This window comes from Aquarana catesbeiana, linkage group LG06 (genome assembly GCF_042186555.1).
Source record: "Aquarana catesbeiana isolate 2022-GZ linkage group LG06, ASM4218655v1, whole genome shotgun sequence".
Lineage (NCBI taxonomy): Eukaryota > Metazoa > Chordata > Amphibia > Anura > Ranidae > Aquarana > Aquarana catesbeiana.
In genome coordinates this window covers 75,967,743-75,991,183 of record NC_133329.1, presented here as the reverse complement: position 1 = coordinate 75,991,183, position 23,441 = coordinate 75,967,743, and the positions used below count along the sequence as shown (strand labels likewise).

Sequence of the window (23,441 nt, the reverse complement as noted above, 5' to 3'; positions counted from 1 at the left end):
TCAATCGCAGATCACTAGTATTTGAACGGTCATGAACTTAACCCATTCATGACAGTTCAAAGCATTGCTTGTGCAACCATTTTTTTTTTTTTTTTTTTTTTTAGATCTGGACACATTTTAAAGCCCATCTTTATTGTATCCCTACCCCCTTCCCCCATAACTTTTTTAATACCACTTAAAGCGGAGTTCCGCCCTTTTTTGTTCTTTTTTTTTAAAGTCAGCAGCTACAAATACTGCAGCTGCTGACTTTTAACCACTTCAGCCCCGGAAGAATTTACCCCCTTCCCGACCAGTGCGTTTTTTGCGATTCGGCACTGGACCGCTTTAACTGACAATTGCGCAGTGGTGCGGACGTGGCTCCCAAACAAAATTGACGTTCTTTTTTTCCCCTACAAATAGAGCTTTCTTTTGGTGGTATTTGATCCCCTCTGCGGTTTTTATTGTTTGCACTATAAACAAAAAAATAGCGACAATTTTGAAAAAAACGCATTATTTTTTACTTTTTGCTATAATAAATATCCCCAAAAAATATTTAAAAAACATTTTTTTTCCTCAGTTTAGGCCGATACGTATTCTTCTACATATTTTTGGTAAAAAAAAAAATTGCAATAAGAGTTTATTGATTGGTTTGTGCAAAAGTTATAGCGTCTACAAAATAGGGGATAGTTTTATGGCATTTTTATTTTTTTTTACTAGTAATGGCGGCGATCAGTGATTTTTATCGTGACTGCGACATTATGGCGGACACATCGGACATTTTTGACACATTTTGATATAGGGCGGCGCGCACGCAATGGCACGGCGGCAAATTTAAAGGGACGTACGGGTACGCCCATTTGCCCAGCTGTGCCATTCTGCCGACGTACATCGGCGTGCGCCGGTCGGGAACCGGTTAAAATCTGGACACTTACCTGTCCAGGGCACCCGCGATGTCGCACCCCAATCCGATCTGTCCCTCGGCTCTCGGGTGCTGCCGCCGCCATCTTCGGTAAGGGAGTCAGGAAGTGAAGCCTTGCGGCTTCACTTCCTGGTTCCCTACTGTGCATGAGCAACTCGCACTGCACATCCTCACTGGTCCCTGCTGTCTCCTGGGACACGTGTGTCTCCCAGAAGACAGCGGGGGGAACGGGAAGTGGCATAGATACCCGCGGGTGGTGCGGTTATTTATGCCCAGAAGTGGGAGCAAAATACCTGTATTAGACAGGTCTCTGCTCCCCCCTGAAAGGTGCCAAATGTGACACCGGAGGGGGGGAGGATTCCGAAAAGCGGAAGTTCCATTTTTGTGTGGAACTCCGCTTTAAGCGCTAAAGGGTTTATTTGAATAATTTTTGTCTCTATTTTTACTTTTAAAATATTACATCATTAACCGCTTGCCGACCGCCGCACACAGATGTACGTTGGCAGAATGGCACAGGGAGGCAAATGGGCGGGCGTACCTGTATGTCCCTTTGAATTTGCCGTCTATCGGGAGTGTGCCTGCAGGTCCCGGGAACTCGATGTTCGCCGGCGGACTGTGATTGCGGTGTGGAGAGGCAGAATGGGGAGATGCCTTTGTAAACAAGGCATTTCCCCGTTCCGCCTTGTGACATGACAGGGATCAACTGCTCTTTGTCATCGGGAGCAGTGATCGCTGTCATGTCAGTGGTAGCCCCTCCCCCCCCACAGTTAGAACACCTCCCTAGGACACACTTAGCCCCTTGATCACCCCCTAGTGTTTAACCCCTTCCCTGCCAGTGTCATTTACACAGTAATCAGTGCATTTTTAAAGCACTGATCGCTGTATAAATGACAATGGTCACAAAATAGTGTAAAAAGTGTCCGCCATAATGTCGCAGTCACGATAGAAATCGCAGATCGCCACCATTACTAATTACAAAAAAAAAATTAAATATCAGAAGTACCAAGCAGTCCTGAACCCAGCTCTCAATCGAAAAAAGTTATCTGCACTTTCAGACGCTATTATAAAATACCAATCTATATAAAAGTATGCCCAATTTGTAAAAAATTTTAGGGCGTGACCACGCGACTTACCAGCTCCACACAGCAAGCGCGTCATCCCGGGACTCATCGCGGCAGGCAGTTCGTTTGGAACGCCGATCAGCGGTGAGCTTGATGCTAACACTGTGACATGCTGATTATTCACATCATTCTAGTAAGCTTAACTTGTATTAGGGGGGGATTGTTGTTTTCAATAAACGGTTTAACACTATGGAAAGCATCCCCTGGTATTCTTGCATGATAAATCCACCATATTGAACCGTTCCTGACATGGAGTGCTGAAGTTTCCAGCAAGAGAGCTGCAGACTCACGCTGTGAAGGATCTTACAGGCCCTGTTAACATGCACCTCTGGTAAGCAGATATACAAAGGGGTGTGCACAAGGTGGATCGGTGAGGGTGTAGCACAGGGATATGCAATTAGCAGACCTCCAGCTGTTGCAAAACTACAAATCCCATCATGCCTCTGCCTCTGGGTGTCATGCTTGTGGCTATCAGAGTCTTGCTATGCCTCATGGGACTTGTAGTTCGGCAACAGCTGGAGGTCCACTAATTGCATATCCCTGGTGTAGCAGCTTATGGTTCATGCACTTGGATCACTTTGGGATCAGAAGCCTTGTTTTCATGCATTCCACTGCACTGAACTGTCATTAGGAGGAGATGATTTTTTATACCTCTCTACACTAAGGTGACCAGATTTTTAAAATGAAATCCGGGGACATTTTTTTTTTTTCTTTTATTGGCAAATAGTAAACTATTTTATAAGCATATTTTCCTCAAATGATATATGCAGTATATGTGGTATGTGTTTATGTAATGATTGTATGATATATACATTATTTCTGGAAATCATTTCATACCAGCCCCATAGCATTATTATACCAGCCCAACCGCATAACGTCATTATTTTCTTGTTCATAAAAGGGAAAACCATGCATTTTAAAGCACATTTGAAGAGTGTATTATACTCACCAGTGCAGCCTCATCAGTGCCCATGAGCTCAGCCTCATCAGTGCCCATCATCGCAGCCTCGTCAGTGCCCATCAGTCCAGCCTCACCAGTGCCAATCAATGCAGCCTCACCAGTGCCCATCAATGCAGCCAGATCAGTTCAGTGCCCATCAATGCACCATGATCAGTGCCCATCAATGCAGCCTCATCACTGCCCATCAGCTCAGTCTTATCAGAGCCCAGCACTGCATAAGTGCCCATGAGTGCCGCCTATCAGTGCCATCAATCAGTGCCACCTATCAGTGTCTGTCAGTGTCCATCCATGCCACTGCATGAGTGCCCATCAGTGCCGCCTATCAGTGCTCACCAGTGAAGGAAAAAAATAACTTTTTATGTTATAATACACACAAACTCGCCTGCTTCTTGTGCTTGTGGCCATAACTGCCCCCTCCTCCAATCACTCTCCCGACAGCATAGGGGAGAGAACAGAGCACAGCGTTCCTCCCCCCTCCCTCCTGTACTGCAAGGAACTATGAATGTTGTAGTCCAAGGGGGCGGGATTGCCTGGAGTTACAGAGTGTAATCATTACACTCTGTAGCTCCAGGCAACCCCGCCCCTCTGGACTACAATACCCATAGTTCCTTGCAGTACAGGAGGGAGGGGGGAGGAACGCTGTGCTCTGTTCTCTCCCCTCTGCTGTCGGGAGAGTGATTGGAGGAGGGAGTAGAGGAAGGAGGAGAGGGGCGGAATGCTGGGAGAGGGGGCGGTCATGTGTCCCCGGGATCGCGGCAGATCTTCAACTGACAAATGGGTAGGAGGAGTGGCGGCTACAGTAGCACACAGCCACTCCAGCTCCTCCTCTCCAGCTCTGTAAATACTAACGCGACCACGAATCTGACTCCTCTCACTGCCAACACGGCCCATATCCACCGGGGGGCTGCCTGCCCAAGTGCCCGCGGCAAAAGAGGAGACAAAACCGGGGACGGACTGGGTCCGGGGACCGTACCCTCAGTCCGGGGACTGTCCCCGGAAATCGGGGACGTCTGGTCACCGTACTCTACACCTATCATTATGAGTTTTCTAATAGATTGATGGACAGTTTTAGTAGATGTTTTGTTGTAATTAGCAAAATATGAGAGTATTTGACCATTGCACGATATGAGATATTATATTGGTGAATACTTTTTATTCATATGAAGCGCTGTTGATAAAAAAAAAAAAAAATGTGTCAAAAATATCCGATGCGTCCGCCATAATGTTGCAGTCATGATAAAAATCACAGATCGCCGCCATTACTAATAAAAAAAAAAATTAATAATAAAAATGCCATAAAACTATCCCCTATTTTGTAGATGCTATAACTTTTGCGCAAACCAATATACACTTATTGCATTTTTTTTCCCAAAAGTATGTAGAAAAATACATATCGGCCTAAACTGAGAAAGAATTTTTTTTATATATATATTTTTTGGGAATATTTATTGTATTGCTTATTTTTCAAAATTGTTGCTCTTTTTTTGTTTATAGCGCAAAAAATATAAACCGCAGAGGTGATCAAATACCACCAAAAGAAAGCTCTATTTGTGGGGAAAAAAAAAGGACGTCAGTTTTCTTTGGGTACAATATCGCACGCCCGCGCAATTGTCAGCTAAAGGGACGCAGTGCCAAATCGCAAAAAATGCTCTGGTCAGGAAGGGGGTAAAATCTTCTGGGGCTGAAGTGGTTAATTGAAAAGAATGTAATGAATCCACAATTCATATATAGTACAATATTAGCCTGAGTTCGCACTGCTGTGACTTCCAAAGTCAAGTGGGCATCCCATAATACCCCTATCTCCATCCAAGTTTATTCCCCTCAATAAAACAAAAAAAACCCCAAAGCACTGGACTGTTTCCTGAATGCAGTGTGCTTGTGAAGATGCGGTGTGCCTGGCTGTGCAGGATGGGGGATCTCTTTCACCAGCATCTCCTGCGGAGGTAGCGCTACAACTGGAAGGAAAAATGTCCCTGCATTGGTGGTGTCACTGAAGGGAAAATTGTCTGATTCTGTAGTGCGACTCGAAGGAAAAATGTCCCTGTGTCTGTGGTGTCACTGAAGGGAAAATTGTCTGATTCTGTAGTGTGACTCGAAGGAAAAATGTCCCTGTGTCTGTGGTGTCACTGAAGGGAAAATTGTCTGATTCTGTAGTGTGACTCGAAGGAAAAATGTCCCTGTGTCTGTGGTGTCACTGAAGGGAAAATTGTCTATGATTCTGTAGTAGAAAGAAAAAACGATCACCGGCTTCTGTCAGAGGGACATTGGTCCCTCACACAGAGAGCCATGGCTGCCTCATCTGTGCCCACCAGTGCCACCTATCAGTACCCACCAGTGCCATCTACCAGTGTGCACAGTGCCACCTGCCAGTGCCCACAGTGCCACCTACCTTTGCCCAACAGTGCCACCTATCAATGCCCACCAGTGCTGCTAATCAATGCCTATCAGTGCCACCGATCAGTGCTGCCTATCAGTGTCACCTACCAGCACCCATCAATGCCACCCATCAGTGATCATCTGTGCCCATCAGTGCCACCTATCAGTGCCCTTCAGTGCCACCCATCAGTGATCATCTGTGCCCATCAGTGCCACTTATCAGTGCCCATCAGTGCCACCTATCATTGCCATCTATCAGTGCAGCCTTTCAGTGCCCATCAGTGCAGCCTCATCAGCGCACATCAATGAAGAAGAAAAATTACCTGTTTTTAACATTTTATAACAAACTATGAAACAGTTTATTCATTTTTTCGGTCTTATTTTAGCAAAAGATAAAAAACCCAGCAGTGATTAAATACCACCAAAAGAAAGCTCTATATGTTTGAAAAAATGGAAAGAAATTTCATTTGGGTACAGTGTTGCATGACCGCGCAAGTGGTTAAGCAAAAAACGATGAGTATCGCCTCCTCTTGGGGATTTTTTAACCTGTTCAGCACCAAGAAAAGAATATACCATGGCGTACTTCTCGGAAATGTTTTGACACATTTGATATTTCAAAAAAGTACACCACGGTAATCTTGACACTTATTCTTTGCTTGGTGCTGAACAGGTTAAAAAAAACCCAAGAGGAGGCGATACTCATCGTTTTTTGCTTAAACGTGAGGTATGGCGGATTCATTCCCTCAATACTAGAAAACCATATGGCTTGAATGATAGGATGGACATAAATCTTTTTTTAACATGAATTTTATTGTGTTGCTACATTAGTTGTAATAATGTTAAAACATGTTCTAAATGTTAATGATATATCTTTTATATGCCTGCTGTGTCTCTTCTTTCTCCATGTGTTTTTAATTGATTGATTGTTTCTAATTAGGATATACCCTCTTTTGTGGGCTTGTCTTGCTATAAATATCAGTTTTTAAATCAAATATGTGTGCTTTGATGAAGGCTTCATAGCCGAAATGTGTTAGGTCCACAGGAGGTGTACAGGTGTGAGAGCTGAAGGGGTTAACCCCTTCAGCCCCGGAAGATTTTACCCGCTTCCTGACCAGAGCACTTTTTGAGATTCGGCACTGCGTCGCTTTACCTGACAATTGCGCGGTCGTGCGACGTTGTACCCAAACAAAATTGACGTCCTTTTTTCCCCACAAATAGAGCTTTCTTTTGGTGGTATTTGATCACCACTGCTGTTTTTATTTTTTGCACTATAAACAAAAAAAGAGCGACAATTTTGAAAAAAAAGCAATATTTTTTACTTTTTGCTATAATAAATATCCCCAAAAATATATATAAAAAAACTATTTTCTTCCTCAGTTTAGGCCGATATGTATCCTTCTACATATTTTTGGTAAAAAAGAAAAAAATCACAATAAGCGTATATTGATAGGTTTGTGCAAAATCTATAGCGTCTACAAAATAGGGGATAGTTTTATGGCATTTTTATTATTAATTTTTTTTTTTATATTGGTAATGGCGGCGATCTGCGATTTTTATCGTGACTGCGACATCATGGCGGACACATCTGACATTTTTTACATCATTTTGGGACCATTGTCATTTATAGAGCGATCAGTGCTATAAAAATGCACCGATTACTGTGTAATTGACACTGGCAGTGAAGGGGTTAACCACTAGGGGGCAGTGAAGGGGTTAAGTGTGTCCTAGGGAGTGATTCTAACTGTGGGGGGGGGGGGTGGGCTTCAACACACAGGACAGTGATCACTGTCATGTCACTAGGCAGAACGGGGAAATGCTTTCTTCTTCCTCTCCGTGACACGATCGCGGGCATCCGGCAGACATCGAGCACGCGCTCGCGACACCGCTTCTTAAAGGAGACTTACCTGTACGCCCTTTTTCCTGCCAGTGCCATTCTGCCGACCGTACATCGGCATGCGCTGATCGGCAAGCGGTTAAACAAACTCTGTCAGGAGGAAAAAAATAAAAACCTACTAAATTGCAGGCGCCTACCATGCAGCAGTCTCCCAAGCCTTCATTTCATAGCCAATTCTTGAGCAAAGAAAAATCCAACAAGTCTGTTACCAGTGTGCTGGTAAGCTTCAATCATTCTCTTCCTTATGGAATGGGGAATAGGGATCTTCATACACCCATGCCACACCTAATGTCACAATGTGTTCAGAGTAAATCCCATGGTGGTTCCTAGATAACAGTAATGTGTTCAGAGTAAGGCCAGCCATAAACGATTCCTGGTGAACCTGGCCGAGATTCAAACCATGTATGGGCAGGCTGAAGGTATCAAGTTGATTGATCAACTTGGGTACAACCATTCTGCTGGATCTTTTTGTGATTATCGCTAGTGGCTACTATAGCAGGGGCCATTGGCTCCTCCTGCTGTCAATCACAGCCAGTGAGCCAATGCGGAAAGAGTGGGGGGGCAAGCGGGGCTCTATGTGTGAATGGACAGTGTCCATTCATAGGAGTGTGGCTCAGGAGTGCGCCTGATTGAGTGCCCCATAGCAAAAGGCTTACTGTTGGGGGCAGTTGGGAGGAGCCAGGACCGCCGGTGGGGGAACCAAAAAGAAGAGGATTGGGGCTGCCTTGTGTAAATCCATTACACAGAGCAGGTAAGTATAACATGTTTATTATTTTAATAAATAAAAATCAAAGCTTTAATATCACTTCAATGAAACCGAGTAAGTAGAGAGTTGCAATGTTACTCGTATCTGTCTATTTCACCTGTAAAAGCTGGAGCTGCTCTATTTACACAGCAACTCCCAGATTTCATTTACAAGCTTGGAATTGGCAGCAAGTGTGAAAAGGGGGGGGGGGGGAGGGGTGCAGCAGTAGCACAGAAGGACTGGATGTGCTCCACACACTCTATGTAATTCAATAAAATTTACAAGTTAAAGAGGACCTCTCATCAGATAGATTTTTTCATGGTAAACACGTGTATTATACTGGCTGGACATCTGGACCTTCCCAATCACCAGGGACGGAGATTTCTTGTTATCAGATATCAAAGCTTTATTTTAACAGTTGTGTGAGAACAAATAAAAATGATAATTAAAAATCAACTAAAAAGAGAAGTATGGGATTCCTTTTTTTTCCTTAATCCTAATCCTTATGAGCTGCTAGTATCTACAAATCTTTCCTGCCCTCTGAGAAGTGCACCGTTTCTGTTAAAATAGAGTTAGTTACCTGTGGGAGGGGCTACAGACTTTCTTGAAGCGTCATACCGACAATGGGAAGCCTGGATCCGCCCCCTTCCTTCTCCTCTCTGTGATTGACATCAGCTCTGAGCTCTCTGCTCGTTCCGAGACTTCACACAACATACAGAGCTGCTCCCCTCCCCCTCCGCTCTCCTCCTCCCGCCTTCGCTCTCCTTCTCTCTCCATCTCCCCCTCCTCTCTCCTCCTCCTCTCTCCTCCTCCCCCTCCTCTCTCCTCCTCCCGCCTCCACTCTCCTCCTCTCTCCTCCTCCCCCTTCTCTCTCCTCCTCCCCCTTCTCTCTCCTCCTCCCTACCCTCTCCCCTCTTCTCCTCCCCTCTCCTCCTCCCCCCTCCTCCTCCCCCTCCGCTCTCCTCCTCCCGCCTCCGCTCTCCCCCTCCCTACTCCCCCTCCCCTCCTCCCCCTCCGCTCTCCTCCTCCCGCCTCCGCTCTCCCCATCCCCCCTCCCTACTCCCCCTCCCTCTCCCCTCTCCCCTCTCCTCCTCCTCTCCCTCCTCCCCTCTCCTCTCCTCCTCCCCCTTCACCTCTCCCTCCTCCTCCCCTCTCCTCCTCCCCCTTACCTCTCCCTCCTCCCCTTGCCCTCTCCTCCTCCCCCTCCCCTCTCCCTTCCCTCCTCCCCTCTCCCTTCCCCCCTCCCCTCTCCTCTCCCTCCTTCCCCCTCTCCCTCCTCCCCTTGCCCTCCCCCCCCTCACCTCTCCCTCCTCCCCCTCCTCCTCCCCCTCCTCACCTCTCCCTCCTCCCCTCTCCCTCCTCTCCTCTCCTCCTCCTCCTCCCTCCCCTCTCCCTCCTCCCCTCTCCCTCATCTCCCCTCCCCCCTCTCCTCCTCCTCCTCCTCCCTCTCCTCCTCCTCCCTCCCCTCTCCCTCCTTCCCCCTCCCCTCTCCCTCCTCCTCCCTCCCCTCAAATTAGGGACAGTCCCTCCAAATCAGGAACAGTTGGGAGCTATGCTTTAAGCAGATCATCAATGGCAAAGAGAAGATACGCTTTTTTGCCAGCCTCCCTCCAGCCCCCCTCCCCAACAGAATTGGCTTTACAAAGCCCTTTGTAAATGATCTGTTTGTCCAAAAATATATACTTACCTTGGTCCTGGCCACTAATACTTTCTGGAGCTTATCCCTTGACACCATACTAACGATCGGGACCTGGAACTTCTGATTCCAGGTCACCTGACCGCTGTGATGGCCTCTAATTGGCTATCACAGTGATCAGTCACTGTGAAGCCCACCCTGTGTTTTCTCTCTCTGTGAATGGAGGAGAGAGATACATTGTATCTCTCTCTGTCCTTGCAGAGAGAGGAAAAAAAGTGTGTAAAAAAATAAATAAATAAAAAATAATAATAAAAAATAAAATAAAAACCTAGATCAGCGTTTGATCTAGGTCAGTGCCAGGGTTAGTATTTAGGTCAAGGTCAATGTCAAAGGTCAGGGTCACTATTTTTTTTCAACAGGATTTTTTTTTTTAATTAGTATCCGTGCCAATCAGTGTCAGTGTGTTTTTAGGTAGGATTAAAAAAGCAAAATGCGCACTATTGTTTCTGGGCTGTACTACGGGTACAAACAACAAATAACATACACATGTGATATCACTGTGATCCTCAGGAGCAGGAGAATTTATTTTGAGTTGTTCTTTGTTGGTACCCCTGTTTCCCCGAAAATAAGACCTGGCGTGATTGTCGGTGATGGCTGCAATATAAGCCCTACCCCCCAAATAAGCCCTACCCTGTTTCCCCAAAAATAAGCCCTACCCTGAAAATAAGACCTACAAGGACTTTAACTAGGGCTTATTTGGGGGGTAGGGCTTATATTGCAGCCATCACCGACAATCACGCTAGGTCTTATTTTCGGGGAAACAGGGTAGGTTATGGTAGTAGCAAGAAATATACAGCTAAATTTAAGAATTTTTTATTTTTTACTATTTTGTGCCAGTTTTCCTTTGATAATAAAAAAAAATCAGGAGATATCCATTACCATTTACCCCCCAAATGAAAGCCCAATTTGACCCGAAAAAAACAAGGTATAATCCACCTGGATGCACAAAGTAGTTGTGATGATAGGTACAGTTTTACTAACACATGTCAAAGTTGCAAAATTGTGCTTAGGCATTTAGGTTTGTTTTACCCTTGGGTGTGAAGGGGTTAAACTCCAATGATAATGCACTCTCTAATAGACTGGCGTGTGTTCTCATAGGATTTTGAGCTCCCCACTCTGCTAGAAGGCAATGAGCATCACCCGTGCCTCCTGAGAATGTAGGAGGTTGGAAGCTAAGTATATTTTTTTAACACATTTGTGATGGAGCCAGGAGGTTGGTAAAAAAAAATGTACTTTAATTTGCCACAGAAGGTCCATTTTAACCATTTGCCGACCAGCCACCGTCGTTATATGGTGGCAGGTTGGCTCCCCGTCGCAATTCGCCGTAGCTGTACGGCGGGCGCTTTAAGGGATATAGAGGGCGCGTGCGCGCACGCTGCCACGTCACTTACGAGCCGATGCGCGTGCCCGGCGGCCGCTATGTCCGCCGGGCACCCACGATCGCTCCTGACAGAGCCAGAATGGGGATCTGTGTGTGTAAACACACAAATCCCCGTTCTGTCAGGGGAGTAGAGACAGATCGTGTGTTCCTAGTATTTAGGAACAGCGATCTGTCTCCTCCCCCAGTTAGTCCCATCCCCCCACAGTTAGAAAACACACTGAGGGAACACACATTTAACCCCTTGATCGCCCCCTAGTGTTAACCCCTTCCCTGCCAGTGACATTTACACATTAATCAGTGGCTATTGTTAGCTCTGATTGCTGTATAAATGTCACTGGTCCCAAATAAGTGTCAAAAGTGTCCGATCCTGTCTCTACTTCCAGAGGTGCTTGGACAGTAACTGTGCAAGAGACCACCCTCGTCATCTCAGGATCCGCATACAGATATAGGACAAGTGATGTTGGCCCTGACAGTTGTTGCTGAACTTCTTCACTTCTCCCACCTCTGAAACATAGACACTAATTACTCTATAGTCCAAGCGAAGAACTAGGAGTTCTAATTAAACTCCTTGAAATAACACAGGGAAAGTACACAGATCAGCTCTGAATTTCCAATAAATTGTCAAACAAATATAACAAAATATCTTAACGGTATATCTACTAGTCCAAAAGGTAGCAATGTATTGTTAGGGATTAAATACACTTTAATAAAAAAAATATAAAATTCACTATTTAAAGCCCTTTAAATCTAATCACTAGAGTGCCCAAATCCCCCATCCCAAAATCATTTGTTGTATGGTCATTATTTTTACATCAATTTCCTGTTTCTTGTGACACCATTGGGCTTGTTTAATAAAACCAAACGAGGTGCAATTAGTTGAGCAACTGATCACATCCAGATACGTGAATTCTGATTGGTTCCTGTGATTTACTGAACACATCATCATTGTGACCTGCACTGCATTATTAAGAAGATGGCATGTGTTGGGCCCAACAATAAATCAGGTTGTGGAGTACAAGTCATAGATTCAAGATTGTATATGATTGAAATTGATTATTTTACCTCATCAATATTTTATAAACATAAATAAATTGTATTTATTTCCTGATACTGAGATTTTAGTTGCAGTTTTTTTTTTTTGTCTGATTCATATCGCACAGGTTACAGGATTAAAGTGACACTAAACTCTGATTATAAAATTTTTTTATGTTAAGTATTTATTATTAACTTAAAAAGTATTTTCTATTGCTGTCAGACTCCTCCAAATCCTTCTTTTTCTTTTGACTTTTTTCTTTGCTACTGTGATCTGACTTCTTGTTAGAAGGTGGCTACATCCATTCTCCATGGTCCCGCTATAAGTAAGATCATAGCCACCCTCTTTTACTTACTCCTGCATTGTACTATGGGAAACAAACAGGAGTGAGGGGCGGGGGGGGGGGGGGGTCGGTAGAGGTCCAGAAGCTCACAAACAGAAAGGGAAAAACACACAGTAAAAAATAATATCATGAAAAATAGATTACAGGCCTTAAAGCGGAGATCCACACAAAAGAGGAGGTTCAGCTTGTTTGCACTCTCTCCCCCCCCCCCCCACTGACACATTTGGCACTTTTGGGGGGGACGGGTACCTAGTTGACAGGCACCCACTACCACTTATGGCACAGATGGCTGCAGTGATTCAGAACCTGGAAGTTCGCCCCCCCTCACCTTCCCCCGCAGTCGTCAGGGACATGTCACAGGTCCCAGAAGACTACAGGACCATTCACAAGGCACAGCGCAGCTCGTGCATGCACAGTAGGTAACCGGATTTGGAGCTGCAAGGCTTTACCCTGTGTCTCCCTTACTTGCTATACTGGGGCCTACACCCGAAGCTGATTGCAGAATCGGTTCGGGTGAGGACATTGCTGGATCTCTGGACAGGGAAGTGTCCTTATATTAAAAGTCACCAGCTACAGTATTTGTAGCTGCTGACTTCAATTTTGTTTGGGGAGAGCCTGGAGCTCCTCTTTAAGTAGTGGATGTGTATGGATTATGTTTGAAAAACAAGCATATTGTTTATTGTCACTTTAAGCTAAGCCCCTCTGGTAAACTGAATAGGTGATCTGATCCAACACTGGAGAGCCCAGCACTAAGAATACATTGTTACTATATTATTCTTATGATGGAATCTTCAAACACAAAGAAAGCAGCATGGAGGGGTTCAGTGAAGGTGGTGGTGAAGGTGTGGAGGAGTCTGATGGGGTCACACAGCTGGTAGAAGGACAGACGGCCAGCCTCATATTCCAGATAAATCCCAACTGTCTTTAGAGAAGACTTGGAGTCTATTTTTATGCCTACGTTTTTGTGCCAGGAAAAGAGAGTGTCTCTTTGGGTCAGACTCCATGATTTGTCATTATAACCTATAAAAGATTCATTTCCTGCAATCTTCCTCTCCATGCTTTGAGCAGCCACCCCTATCAGCCAGTCCTTCGCTCCGCTCACATCCACCTCCCAATAATGTCTCCCTGATGAGAAGCTCTGTGTACTTATTACCTGTCTGCATTTAAACCTCTCTGGAAGATCCGGTCTGTTCTCTGATTTATTGGTGTAAGTAGCTGATTTCAGATCCTGTGATATAATAATGTAATTTTGGGCTGTTTTTATATCCAGTAGGATGTCTGATTTCTTCATCACTGTGAATTGTATCCTTATCTTCATATCTTTAAGACTGTCAGTAAAATGGAGAAGTCCTCTGTGGAGCACCTGTGAGATCATCTCTTCATCCAGACATCCGGCATCTCTTACATCACCACTCCTAGGAATGATGTCATCATTGCTAAATTCCTTCCTTAGCACAGTTAATGGATCTGTGATGTCACATAGGGCCTCTATTTCATTAATCTTCCTGGACAGATCATTCTTCTGTGTCTCCAGCTTCTGGATCATATCACAGACTGACTGGGAGATCTTCTCCTCCTGTCTGGAGACCTCAGTCAGGATTCTCTTCTCTACATCATCCAGATGTTTCCTGATGTCTCTAAACAGCTCAGTGACTCTCTTGGTGACATCATTTGCTTTTCTTTTCTCTAATGTCCTGTGATTTCCCAGATTCTGGATTCTCTTCTCGGTCTCTTGTCTGTCATTGTTCAGTTTCTCAGTAACATCTTTCAATTTCTCTTTCTTCTTCTCAGAGGCCTCATCCAGAAGCTCCACCTGGTGTCCTCTATGTTCTCCAGCCACCAAGCAGGACATACAGATACAGGCACTGTCCTCTGTGCAGTAATATTTCAGGATCTCTTTGTGTATGGAACATTTTCTGTTTTCAAATGTTGTGGTGGGATCAGTTAATATGTGATCTGCTGACTTGCTGTGGTTTCTTAAATGTTTATTGCAGAATGAAGCCTCACATAGCAGACACGATTTAGTAGCTGGTACAGGAGGATTACAGTACGTACAGGAGACTTCTCTTTCCTCCAGGTGAGCAGATCTGAAATTATCCACAATGTTACGCAACTTCCTGTTCTTTTCCAGCGGGGGGCGCTCTTTATAATTCTTTCTGCACTCCGGGCAGGAATAAATGGTAGACTTCCTCTTCTGTGTATCAAAAGCAGTCACTATACAGCCGCGGCAGAAGTTGTGTCCACATTTCAGTGATACGGGCTCCTTATAAAGGTTCAGGCAGATGGAGCAGATCAATTCATCTCTGAGGCTGGATGTCGCCATTCTTGGGAAAAAAATAAACTTCTTCTACAACTCGGTACAGAAGAGAAGCTGGGAGTGGCTGATCTGTCTCGAACACGGATGTGAATGTCAAAGTATTTCTGGGAATTTTTCTCAAAGGTAAACTGTGTCTCAGAAATATGAGATTCTTCCTGTTCAGCTAACCCTTTTTTTGCTCTGGCTTGATACAGAGACTCAACAAGATATTGGTTGAGGAGGTCTCTAAACCAAATTATAAAAATAAATGTCACCTTGCTTTCCCAGATTGCTAAAGTATATGTTTTTTTTTTTATCCTGGTGCAGGTTTGATTGATTAGATTGTAAACGCTTGCCCCAGCCATTTTCTGTAATAGGATGACAACGCTGTCTTTTTATGGTCAGCATGCAGAGGCAGTGTTGTCACCAATATCTTTATGCTCTCTTTGTGGACTATAACATAAAACGTACATGGGGGGATTTACTAAAACTGGTGTAGCTGTGCATATTAACCAATCAGCTTCTAGGATTTATTGTCAAAGCCTACTTGAATAAGCTGCGGTTAGAAGCTGATTGGTTACTATGTACAGCTGCATCAGATTCTGTGTGCACTAGTTTTAGTAAATCTCCTCCATGGCATGCCCACATATCCAGACTCAGCTGCCATCTTGTATTTGCATAAACTTTCTCAACACCCCCACCACTAATGTATTTGGTATGTAGTAGGGATGCACTGATACCATTTTATGTTTACGAGCACGAGTACCAATACTTATTTTTTTGTAGTATTTGTTGATACCAATTACCAATACCTACCACAACTGTTATTATTATTTTCACTTCAGCTATCAGCAATGGTACAAAGCATTGAAAAGTTATTTACAAATTAAATAGATTTTTTTCTTTTTATTTTGCGCTTTTTCAATGTGAAATGTGTAAATATATGTTAATATATATGTGTAAAAATATTCACTAACAAAACAAGCAAAAAAAGTTTTCATTGTTTATCATTTACAGTGGCTTGCGAAAGTATTCGGCCCCCTTGAACTTTCCAACCTTTTGCCACATTTCAGGCTTCAAACATAAAGATATAAAATTTAAATTTTTTTGTGAAGAATCACCAACAAGTGGGACACAATTGTGAAGTGGAACGAAATCTATTGGATATTTTAAACTTTTTTAGCAATTAAAAAACTGAAAAGTGGTGCGTGCAAAATTATTCGGCCCCTTTACTTTCAGTGCAGCAAACTCACTCCAGAAGTTCAGCAAGGATCTCTGAATGATCCAATGTTGTCCTAAATGACTGATGGTGATAAATAGAATCCACCTGTGTGTAATCAAGTCTCTGTATAAATGCACCTGCTCGGTGATAGTCTCAGGGTTCTGTTGAAAGCGCAGAGAGCATCATGAAGACCAAGGAACACACCAGGCAGGTCCGTAATACTGTTGGAGAAGTTTAAAGCCAGATTTGGATACAAAAAGATTTCCCAAGCTTTAAACATCCCAAGGAGCACTGTGCAAGCGATCATTTTGAAATGGAAGGAGTATCAGACCACTGCAAATCTACCAAGACCTGGCTGTCCCTCTAAACTTTCAGCTCAGACAAGGAGAAGACTGATCAGAGATGCAGCCAAGAGGCCCATGATCATTCTGGATGAACTGCAGAGAACTACAGCTGAGGTGGGAGAGTCTGTCCATAGGACAACAATCAGTCGTACACTGCACAAATCTGGCCTTTATGGAAGAGTGGCAAGAAGAAAGCCATTTCTCAAAGATATCCATAAAAAGTCTCGTCTAAAGTTTGCCACAAGCCACCTGGGAGACACACCAAACATGTGGAAGAAGGTGCTCTGGTCCGATGAAACCAAAATCGAACTTTTTGGCCACAATGCAAAACGATATGTTTGGCGTAAAAGCAACACAGCTCATCACACTCAACACACCATCCCCACTGTCAAACATGGTGGTGGCAGCATCATGGTTTGGGCCTGCTTTTCTTCAGCAGGGATGGGGAAGATGGATGCAGCCAAATACAGGACCATTCTGGATGAAAACCTGTTGGAGTCTGCAAAAGACCTGAAACTGGGACGGAGATTTATCTTCCAACAAGACAATGATCCCAAACATACAGCAAAATCTACAAAGGAATGGTTCACAAATAAACGTATCCAGGTGTTAGAATGGCCAAGTCAAAGTCCAGACCTAAATCCAATCGAGAATCTGTGGAAAGAGCTGAAAACTGCTGTTCACAAACGCTCTCCATCCAACCTCACTGAGCTCGAGCTGTTTTGCAAGGAAGAATGGGCAAGAATTTCAGTCTCTCGATGGGCAAAAATGATAGAGACGTACCCCAAACAACTTGCAGCTGTAATCGCAGCAAAAGGTGGCTCTACAAAGTATTAACGCAAGGGGGCCGAATATTTTGCACGCCCCACTTTTCATTTTTTTATTAGTTAAAAAAGTTTCAAAAATCCAAAAAATTTCATTCCACTTCACAATTGTGTCCCACCTGTTGGTGATTCTTCACAAAAAATAAAAATTTTATATCTTTATGTTTGAAGCCTGAAATGTGGCAAAAGTTTGAAAAGTTCAAGGGGGCTGAATACTTTCGCAAGCCACTGTATAAAATAGACGTGAACAAAAAAAAGCAGGAAAATAATAATTAAATGGAGGAGAATAGGGAGTTATTTTAAGGCTGATTAGAGTAAATTAAGGGTTAATAAGGGGTTAAACAGAGGAACATTTGTTCATCCCTTGATCTGCAGATGAAGAAACAGAAAGATACAAAAAGAAACAATGTTTCTTTTCATTTTAGTGTTTCAGGGGCTGAGCAATGTTGTTAATAAACATTGCCGGCTTTTTTTTTTTTTTTTTTTTGACAGCTCCAATTACCGGACTTCTTTAATACATCAGCTGTCAACAGGGGAGACCCACTGACAGCTCAAAGAACCAAGCCTGAAAGTATCGGTTTCTGGAATGGGTGCATTTGCACGAGCACCAATACTTGTGCAAATACTCGGTATCGGCACCGATACCGATACTAGTATCGGTGCAACCCTAGTATGTAGAATACAAATGGATCTTATAACTTTAGTCAGTGGGCAATATCTGCATGTCGTTGAATATTAAAGTGCATAGGCATGCACTTATACAGGAAGTTTATTGTGGTTAAAAAGCCATTTTGGATAGAGTAGGAAAGGGTTCATTTTTTTTAAGCCACCTGTGTCCCATTATGGGGAATTCCCTTCACTTCCTGTCCTGTAGACACAACGGGAGGTGAGTGGGATTTTTTCCAATATGAGCGAAATCTCCTCTCAGGCTGTTGTCACCAGAATAATGTTGCCGTTGGCTGATTTCCCCTCTATTACTTTCCTTGTGATAATTCAAAATGAAGGATTTTCCCTCACATTCAGCTCCGAGTACAGCAAACACCAAGGCACATAGAGAGGATGAATTTCCTTAGTGGGGGACACAGACTGCTAGACTGTCTGCTAGAGGTTCTTACCCTTCCCTACTCTACCCAAAACTACAAATAATACTAAAACAGCAATCCTGCAGAACAAAATGTGACTCCCTAAATGCTGGTCAGTCACCCCCCTCTGGTTCAGTGTTGCTCCAATACTTGTAATTGCACAGCCCATCTGTGGACGCCTGTAGGCAGGATACGGTTTCGTTGTTAACCCACTTAGGGACAGAGGGTCACAAGGTTCCAAGAAAAATAATGCAATATTATCAGGACACTGTACAGTATCTGGTTTTCACTCTGAAACACATGCACCCCAAGTGATCAGCGTATCCAAGCCATCCTGGGGTTGCCCCGCCCCTGCACCAAGAAGGATATGATGTCCTTTCTTGGCATGGTCAATTACTGTAGATAATGGATACCTGACTGCTCGTACTATGACAACATCTTATATCACTGTACTAAGGTCGAGGCACCCGACCTCATACAATGGAACCCAGAGCTGATACAGGCTTACAAGACCTTGAAGGGAAACTTAGTTTCGGCTTCCAGTCTGATTATAGAAAATGTTTTCATGTGAATGCTAGGGACAATTGTAAAACCATGGTGGTTCTCGTAGCACAGGGACATGGAGAAAACATGAGACCAACTGCTTTCTTTTCCTTCCTGGTACAGGGCATGCCAGCTTGCTTAAGGGCACTGGCTGTGTGTGCAATGGCCGTAGAGGCAGCATTGATGATAACCCTAGGTCATGACACAGTCTTACACACCACACATCATGTACTACATGTGTTAAAAAAAAACTCACTACACAACACATGATGCCACAAACAGTGGCGGCTGGTAGTTTTTTTTTGGGGGGGGTGGCGAGCAACCACCTCCCGGGCACCTCCCTAACCCCCCCCAACTCGCTCACTGTCTGCCGGTTGGTCCGGCACCTACCCCATCTAGGTGGCAGGCAGCGGCTCCTGTGTGATGGAGAAGAGCTCCATCATGGCAGCTTCTGCTGTGCGGTTGCTCCCCTCCTCCTAGGCATCCAATAGGATTGCCTGTCCTTTCCATTAATCGGGTGATGGGTCTCAAGACCCGCTTCCTGATTGGCCGGGAGGAGGATCAGTGTTACAATACCGAACATTTATTCACTTTTGTAACACACCTGGGCTTGTAGCGCAGTGCTCAGCGCCCCAAGCCCACCCTATTTTGAAGCCTATTAGAGCCTCTGGCCTGTAATCAGGGGGTTCAAAAAAACACCACCCCCATTGGAATCCATGCATCTGGCTAGACGCATGGATAGGGGGGGCAGGGGCCCGTGCGCCCTTAATGGACGGGCTGCCCCTGATCACAAAGATCTTCAGTACACGAGATGACCCTCATCTCGACCTCTAATTTATCCCTGAAATACTCTTTCCCCACGTCAGGGTTGTCACTGTACCAAAATGGTCTCATGACAAAAGGAGGGGTAGTAGGTTTATTGGAACATAGTGCCCCATTAATAATAACTCAGTTCCATGGTATTGGTCATAAAGGCAGAGCAATACCCCTGCAGGAAATCGTGAAAAGGTTTTGTCTTAATAATATGGAAAGTAGGATAGGAGCAGAGGCGTAGCTTGAAGCTTGTGGGCCCAGATGCAAAAGTTGACATGGGCCCCCCCCCCCCCCCCACTACCACCCACCACTTCCACCGTGCGTGCAGATACACCAATCGCATGCCAAGATACTCAAAGTGGCTTAAGAGTTTGGAGTTCCCAGAGTTCCACCTTACACCAGAGGACAGGGATCACAGCTGAAAAATCAGAGGGCAGGGATCACCGCTGGAGAATCAGAGGACAGGGACCCCTAGCAGGTCACTTGGCAGAGCTCCTTTCCCATCCCAGCACTGTATACAGCTCCCCCCCCCACACACACACACACACTACGCAGGGCTGAAATCACATTCCTTTACACACAGTCTGTCAGCCTTCACAGGGTATATCTGGCTTTTATGTTGCCGTTCTGACCTGTGAAATTCTCTGGTCGGAACGGCAGAGTAGTTGCAGTAGGCAGATACACCCTGTGAAGATTATGGGTGACTGGCTGTGTTGTAAAGGAATGTGAATTCAGCCCTGCGGAGGAGGAGCAGTATAGAATGCCGTAATGGGAAAGGAGCTCAGCAGCCAGGCATAGCATCCAGGATGGAGGGGGTGGTCAGGGGGCTTTGGGGGGGGCGCAACTTAGATGGGGGGAGCAAAGCCATGTGACACAAAATCTGGAGCCTGCAGCCCCTCAGGAGGTGTTAAGGGATTTGTTTTAGCAATTTCTGAAGGTTTCTTTGTCAGTGTTGGCAGGAGTTGGGGAAGGTCACCTCCCAGAGGTGTGTGTCTTTTCCCCAGTTGTCAGGGAAGTGGGGTAAGCAGACATCTCTGGGTGGGGGGTACAAAGAATCCCAGCGGGTGACTAGGAGACACTGAGCAGTGTCTTACCTCACCAGTAACATCCGTCCCATCATGGCTACAGGACGGCACTCTTCTCCTCTTAATTTGCTGAGCTTGGTTACCATTCCATGTTGCCAGCACACAGCACAGACACTTCCCCATTCTGGGCTGTTCTCACCCATGCTCCTCTCCATTCAGGAAATGGCTCACAACTTCTCCCCAGCCAATGAGAACAGAGGGGTGTGGACTGTGGAAGGCAAAGTGGAAGCCCAGTATTGGAGCGTGGCTGTGGGTCCCTAGAGCAGATCGGAGCTGGACTTTGTGGAGGATGTGATAATATGACAGGGAGGCTGCAGGGGCCCCCTGGAGCTAGGGGCGGGGTTGTGATTGTGACCCGTGCAACCCCTTATGCTACGCCCATGGATAGGAGGATAGTTAAGCAGGTGCATGAATTGTGTTAGGACCAATGTACAAGGACAGAGACATGGTAAATTGGAACATTTGCCACCCCTACAATTGCTGTTTCCAACCAGGAGACATAGAGGTAGTGAAAGCCTTGCATAAGCACAAGGCAACAGACCCCCCCTTATGGAGAACCAACAACAGTGACCGCAGTGATCAGAATGACAGTGTTAACAGCAGATTCAGATTCCTGGATACACGCATTGAGGGTCAAGAAAGCTCCAGACAGGCCCCACCCATTGGGCCAAGAAGATGTTCTAGATGCTCTATCTGGACCAGGCTTGCAAGAACTTTGGACTGATTATAGTAATCTCAGTGACAGTTTTCTCTATAGCAGGGGGCTCCAAACTTTTCACTTTGAGAGCCACATCATATATTTTACAGATATTTGTGGGCCAAAAGAAAAATCAGTAATTTATTTATTAAATGAATCTGCAGCCACAGAATAGAATAGAATTTGAAAGGCTGCCATCAGCTGGGCTAGATGGTGCTTCTTCTGCCAGTGTTCTGCCGAGAAAGTTCCGCTCGGCGGATAAGGACCCCCCTCTACTGCGCAGGCGCTGCGCCTGCGCAGTAGGATCCGGCGGAAATATCCGAAGGGGAATAGGTGAAAATCAGCTGTACACAGCGCCTGTAAGAGGGCCCCTTGCGGGCTCGCTTCACTCTCCACGCTTCGGGCACGGCCTCGCTTCGCTCATCACGCTTCGGGCACGGCCTCGATTCGCTCGCCACGCTTCGGGCATGGCCTCGCTTCGCTCGCCTCTTTTTTATTCCCCCTCTAGATCCACTTGGATGGTGGGGAAGGAACCTGGACCTAGGGCACAGGCGCCGTGTACAGCTGATTGTAGATTTTGAGCTTCGGCTATCTCCGGCGGCTGATAGTAGTTCGTACTGCGCAGGCGCTGCGCCTGCGCAGTACAGGGGGGTCCTTATCCGCCGAGGGAACTTTCTCGGCAAGACACCGGCACTAAACACTGGAGCCTCGTGCACCAGGGCTAAACATTCAGCGTTTCTCCATCAGAGCCTCCCTGCACACCTGTGTCCTCCACCAGAGCCCCCCTGCACACATGTGTCCTCCACCAGAGCCCCCCTGCACACTTGTGTCCTCCACCAGAGCCCCCCCTTGCACACCTGTGTCCTCCGCCAGAGCTTCCCCCACACACTCACCTGTGTCCTCTACCAGAGCCCCCCTGAACATCTGTGTTCTCTACCAGAGCCTCCCCTGCACACTTGTGTCCTCCACCAGAGCCCCTCTGCACACATGTGTCCTGCACCAGAGCCCCTCTGCACACATGTGTCCTCCACCAGAGTCCCTTTGCACACATGTGTCCTCCACCAGAACCCCACTGCAAACCTGTGTCCTCCACCAGAGCCCCCCCCCCCTGCACACCTGTGTCCCCACCTGAGACCCCCTCCTGCACACCTCCCCCACCAGAGCCCCCCCTGCACACTTGTGTTGTCCACCAGAGCCCCTCCTACCTATGTGTCCACCACAGCCCCCCCCCCCAGCAAATTTATTTCTCCATCTGTCTCCCAACACTGCCTTATATTTCCTGTGTACATCATATCCATTACCGCTGTAGTGATCCTCTGAAAGGCTGGCTTTAGTGCAGACCTAGTGCACTATCTGGCTCCTGCCCCGCTGTTACACAGACACACTGTATATCAAGTTACAGTGGTAAAGGGCACTGACTTTAACTGCGGGGTGGGAGCTGGGAGGGGCAGCAGGTGTGCACTGAAACAATTTGCACTTTGTCAGGTTTCTCAGGTTGCGCGACATGCGATGCACCCCCTCAATGCCTGTCAGTATGCAGAGCAAGTCCCACAAACCCGAGCAGAGACCGTCCCTGCAGTGAGTCTAAGGACTCTAGCTGCGGGCCGAAAAAAAACGGACTGAAATTAACCCTTACACAGCTCTCACATGATGTCACACTGCAATGCTTCAGGAACTTTGGAAGACCCTGTAGAGACCCCTGTAGGGGCCGCTGGTGAATGTGGTCATCTCCCACCCTGCACAGCCAGACACATGAATTTATAGTCTTTCAGGAACAAGAAGCAGTCCTTGCAGCTTTGTTTTTTATTTTTTTATTTGGGGAATTGACCGTGAATAGGAAAAGGGATGCCTATTTGATTGATGAACTCTCCTCTTCTACCTCCAGCACACGCTTGCTTGCAGATTATCACTCCCAGGACCAGCTAGCACAGGTTTCAGACTCAGCACAATCTCAGCTGAGTCTGGGCGAATGCCCTTTGCAGGCAGGGACCGCGGGCCCCATATGGTGTAGCAAAAATGGAAGTCTTTAGTGCTAGCTGTCCTATCTGTGGCTACTGCTCCCAGTACCACCTTTTCAGGCTTTGCCA

At 45.8% G+C, this 23,441-nt stretch overlaps 1 protein-coding gene and 1 long non-coding RNA gene across 2 annotated transcripts in view; both read right to left on the bottom strand.

The window, feature by feature from the left end:
- Nucleotides 1-7,260: 7,260 nt before the first annotated feature.
- The window catches only part of LOC141148634 (uncharacterized), a 165,603-nt gene continuing 149,422 nt past the window's right edge, over nt 7,261-23,441 (bottom strand). Inside the window, exons 3-4 of the long non-coding RNA XR_012245237.1 lie at nt 7,460-7,576; nt 7,261-7,340 (exon numbers count right to left, since the gene is read on the bottom strand). This is a non-coding gene — a long non-coding RNA (uncharacterized lncRNA). The remainder of the gene's footprint in view (nt 7,341-7,459; nt 7,577-23,441) is intronic.
- On the bottom strand, nt 10,472-14,957 carry LOC141148632 (E3 ubiquitin-protein ligase TRIM39-like). The gene has a single exon (XM_073636255.1). It carries the CDS (start codon nt 14,769-14,771, stop codon nt 13,215-13,217), a length of 1,557 nt encoding a protein of 518 aa, XP_073492356.1. The 5' UTR covers nt 14,772-14,957; the 3' UTR covers nt 10,472-13,214.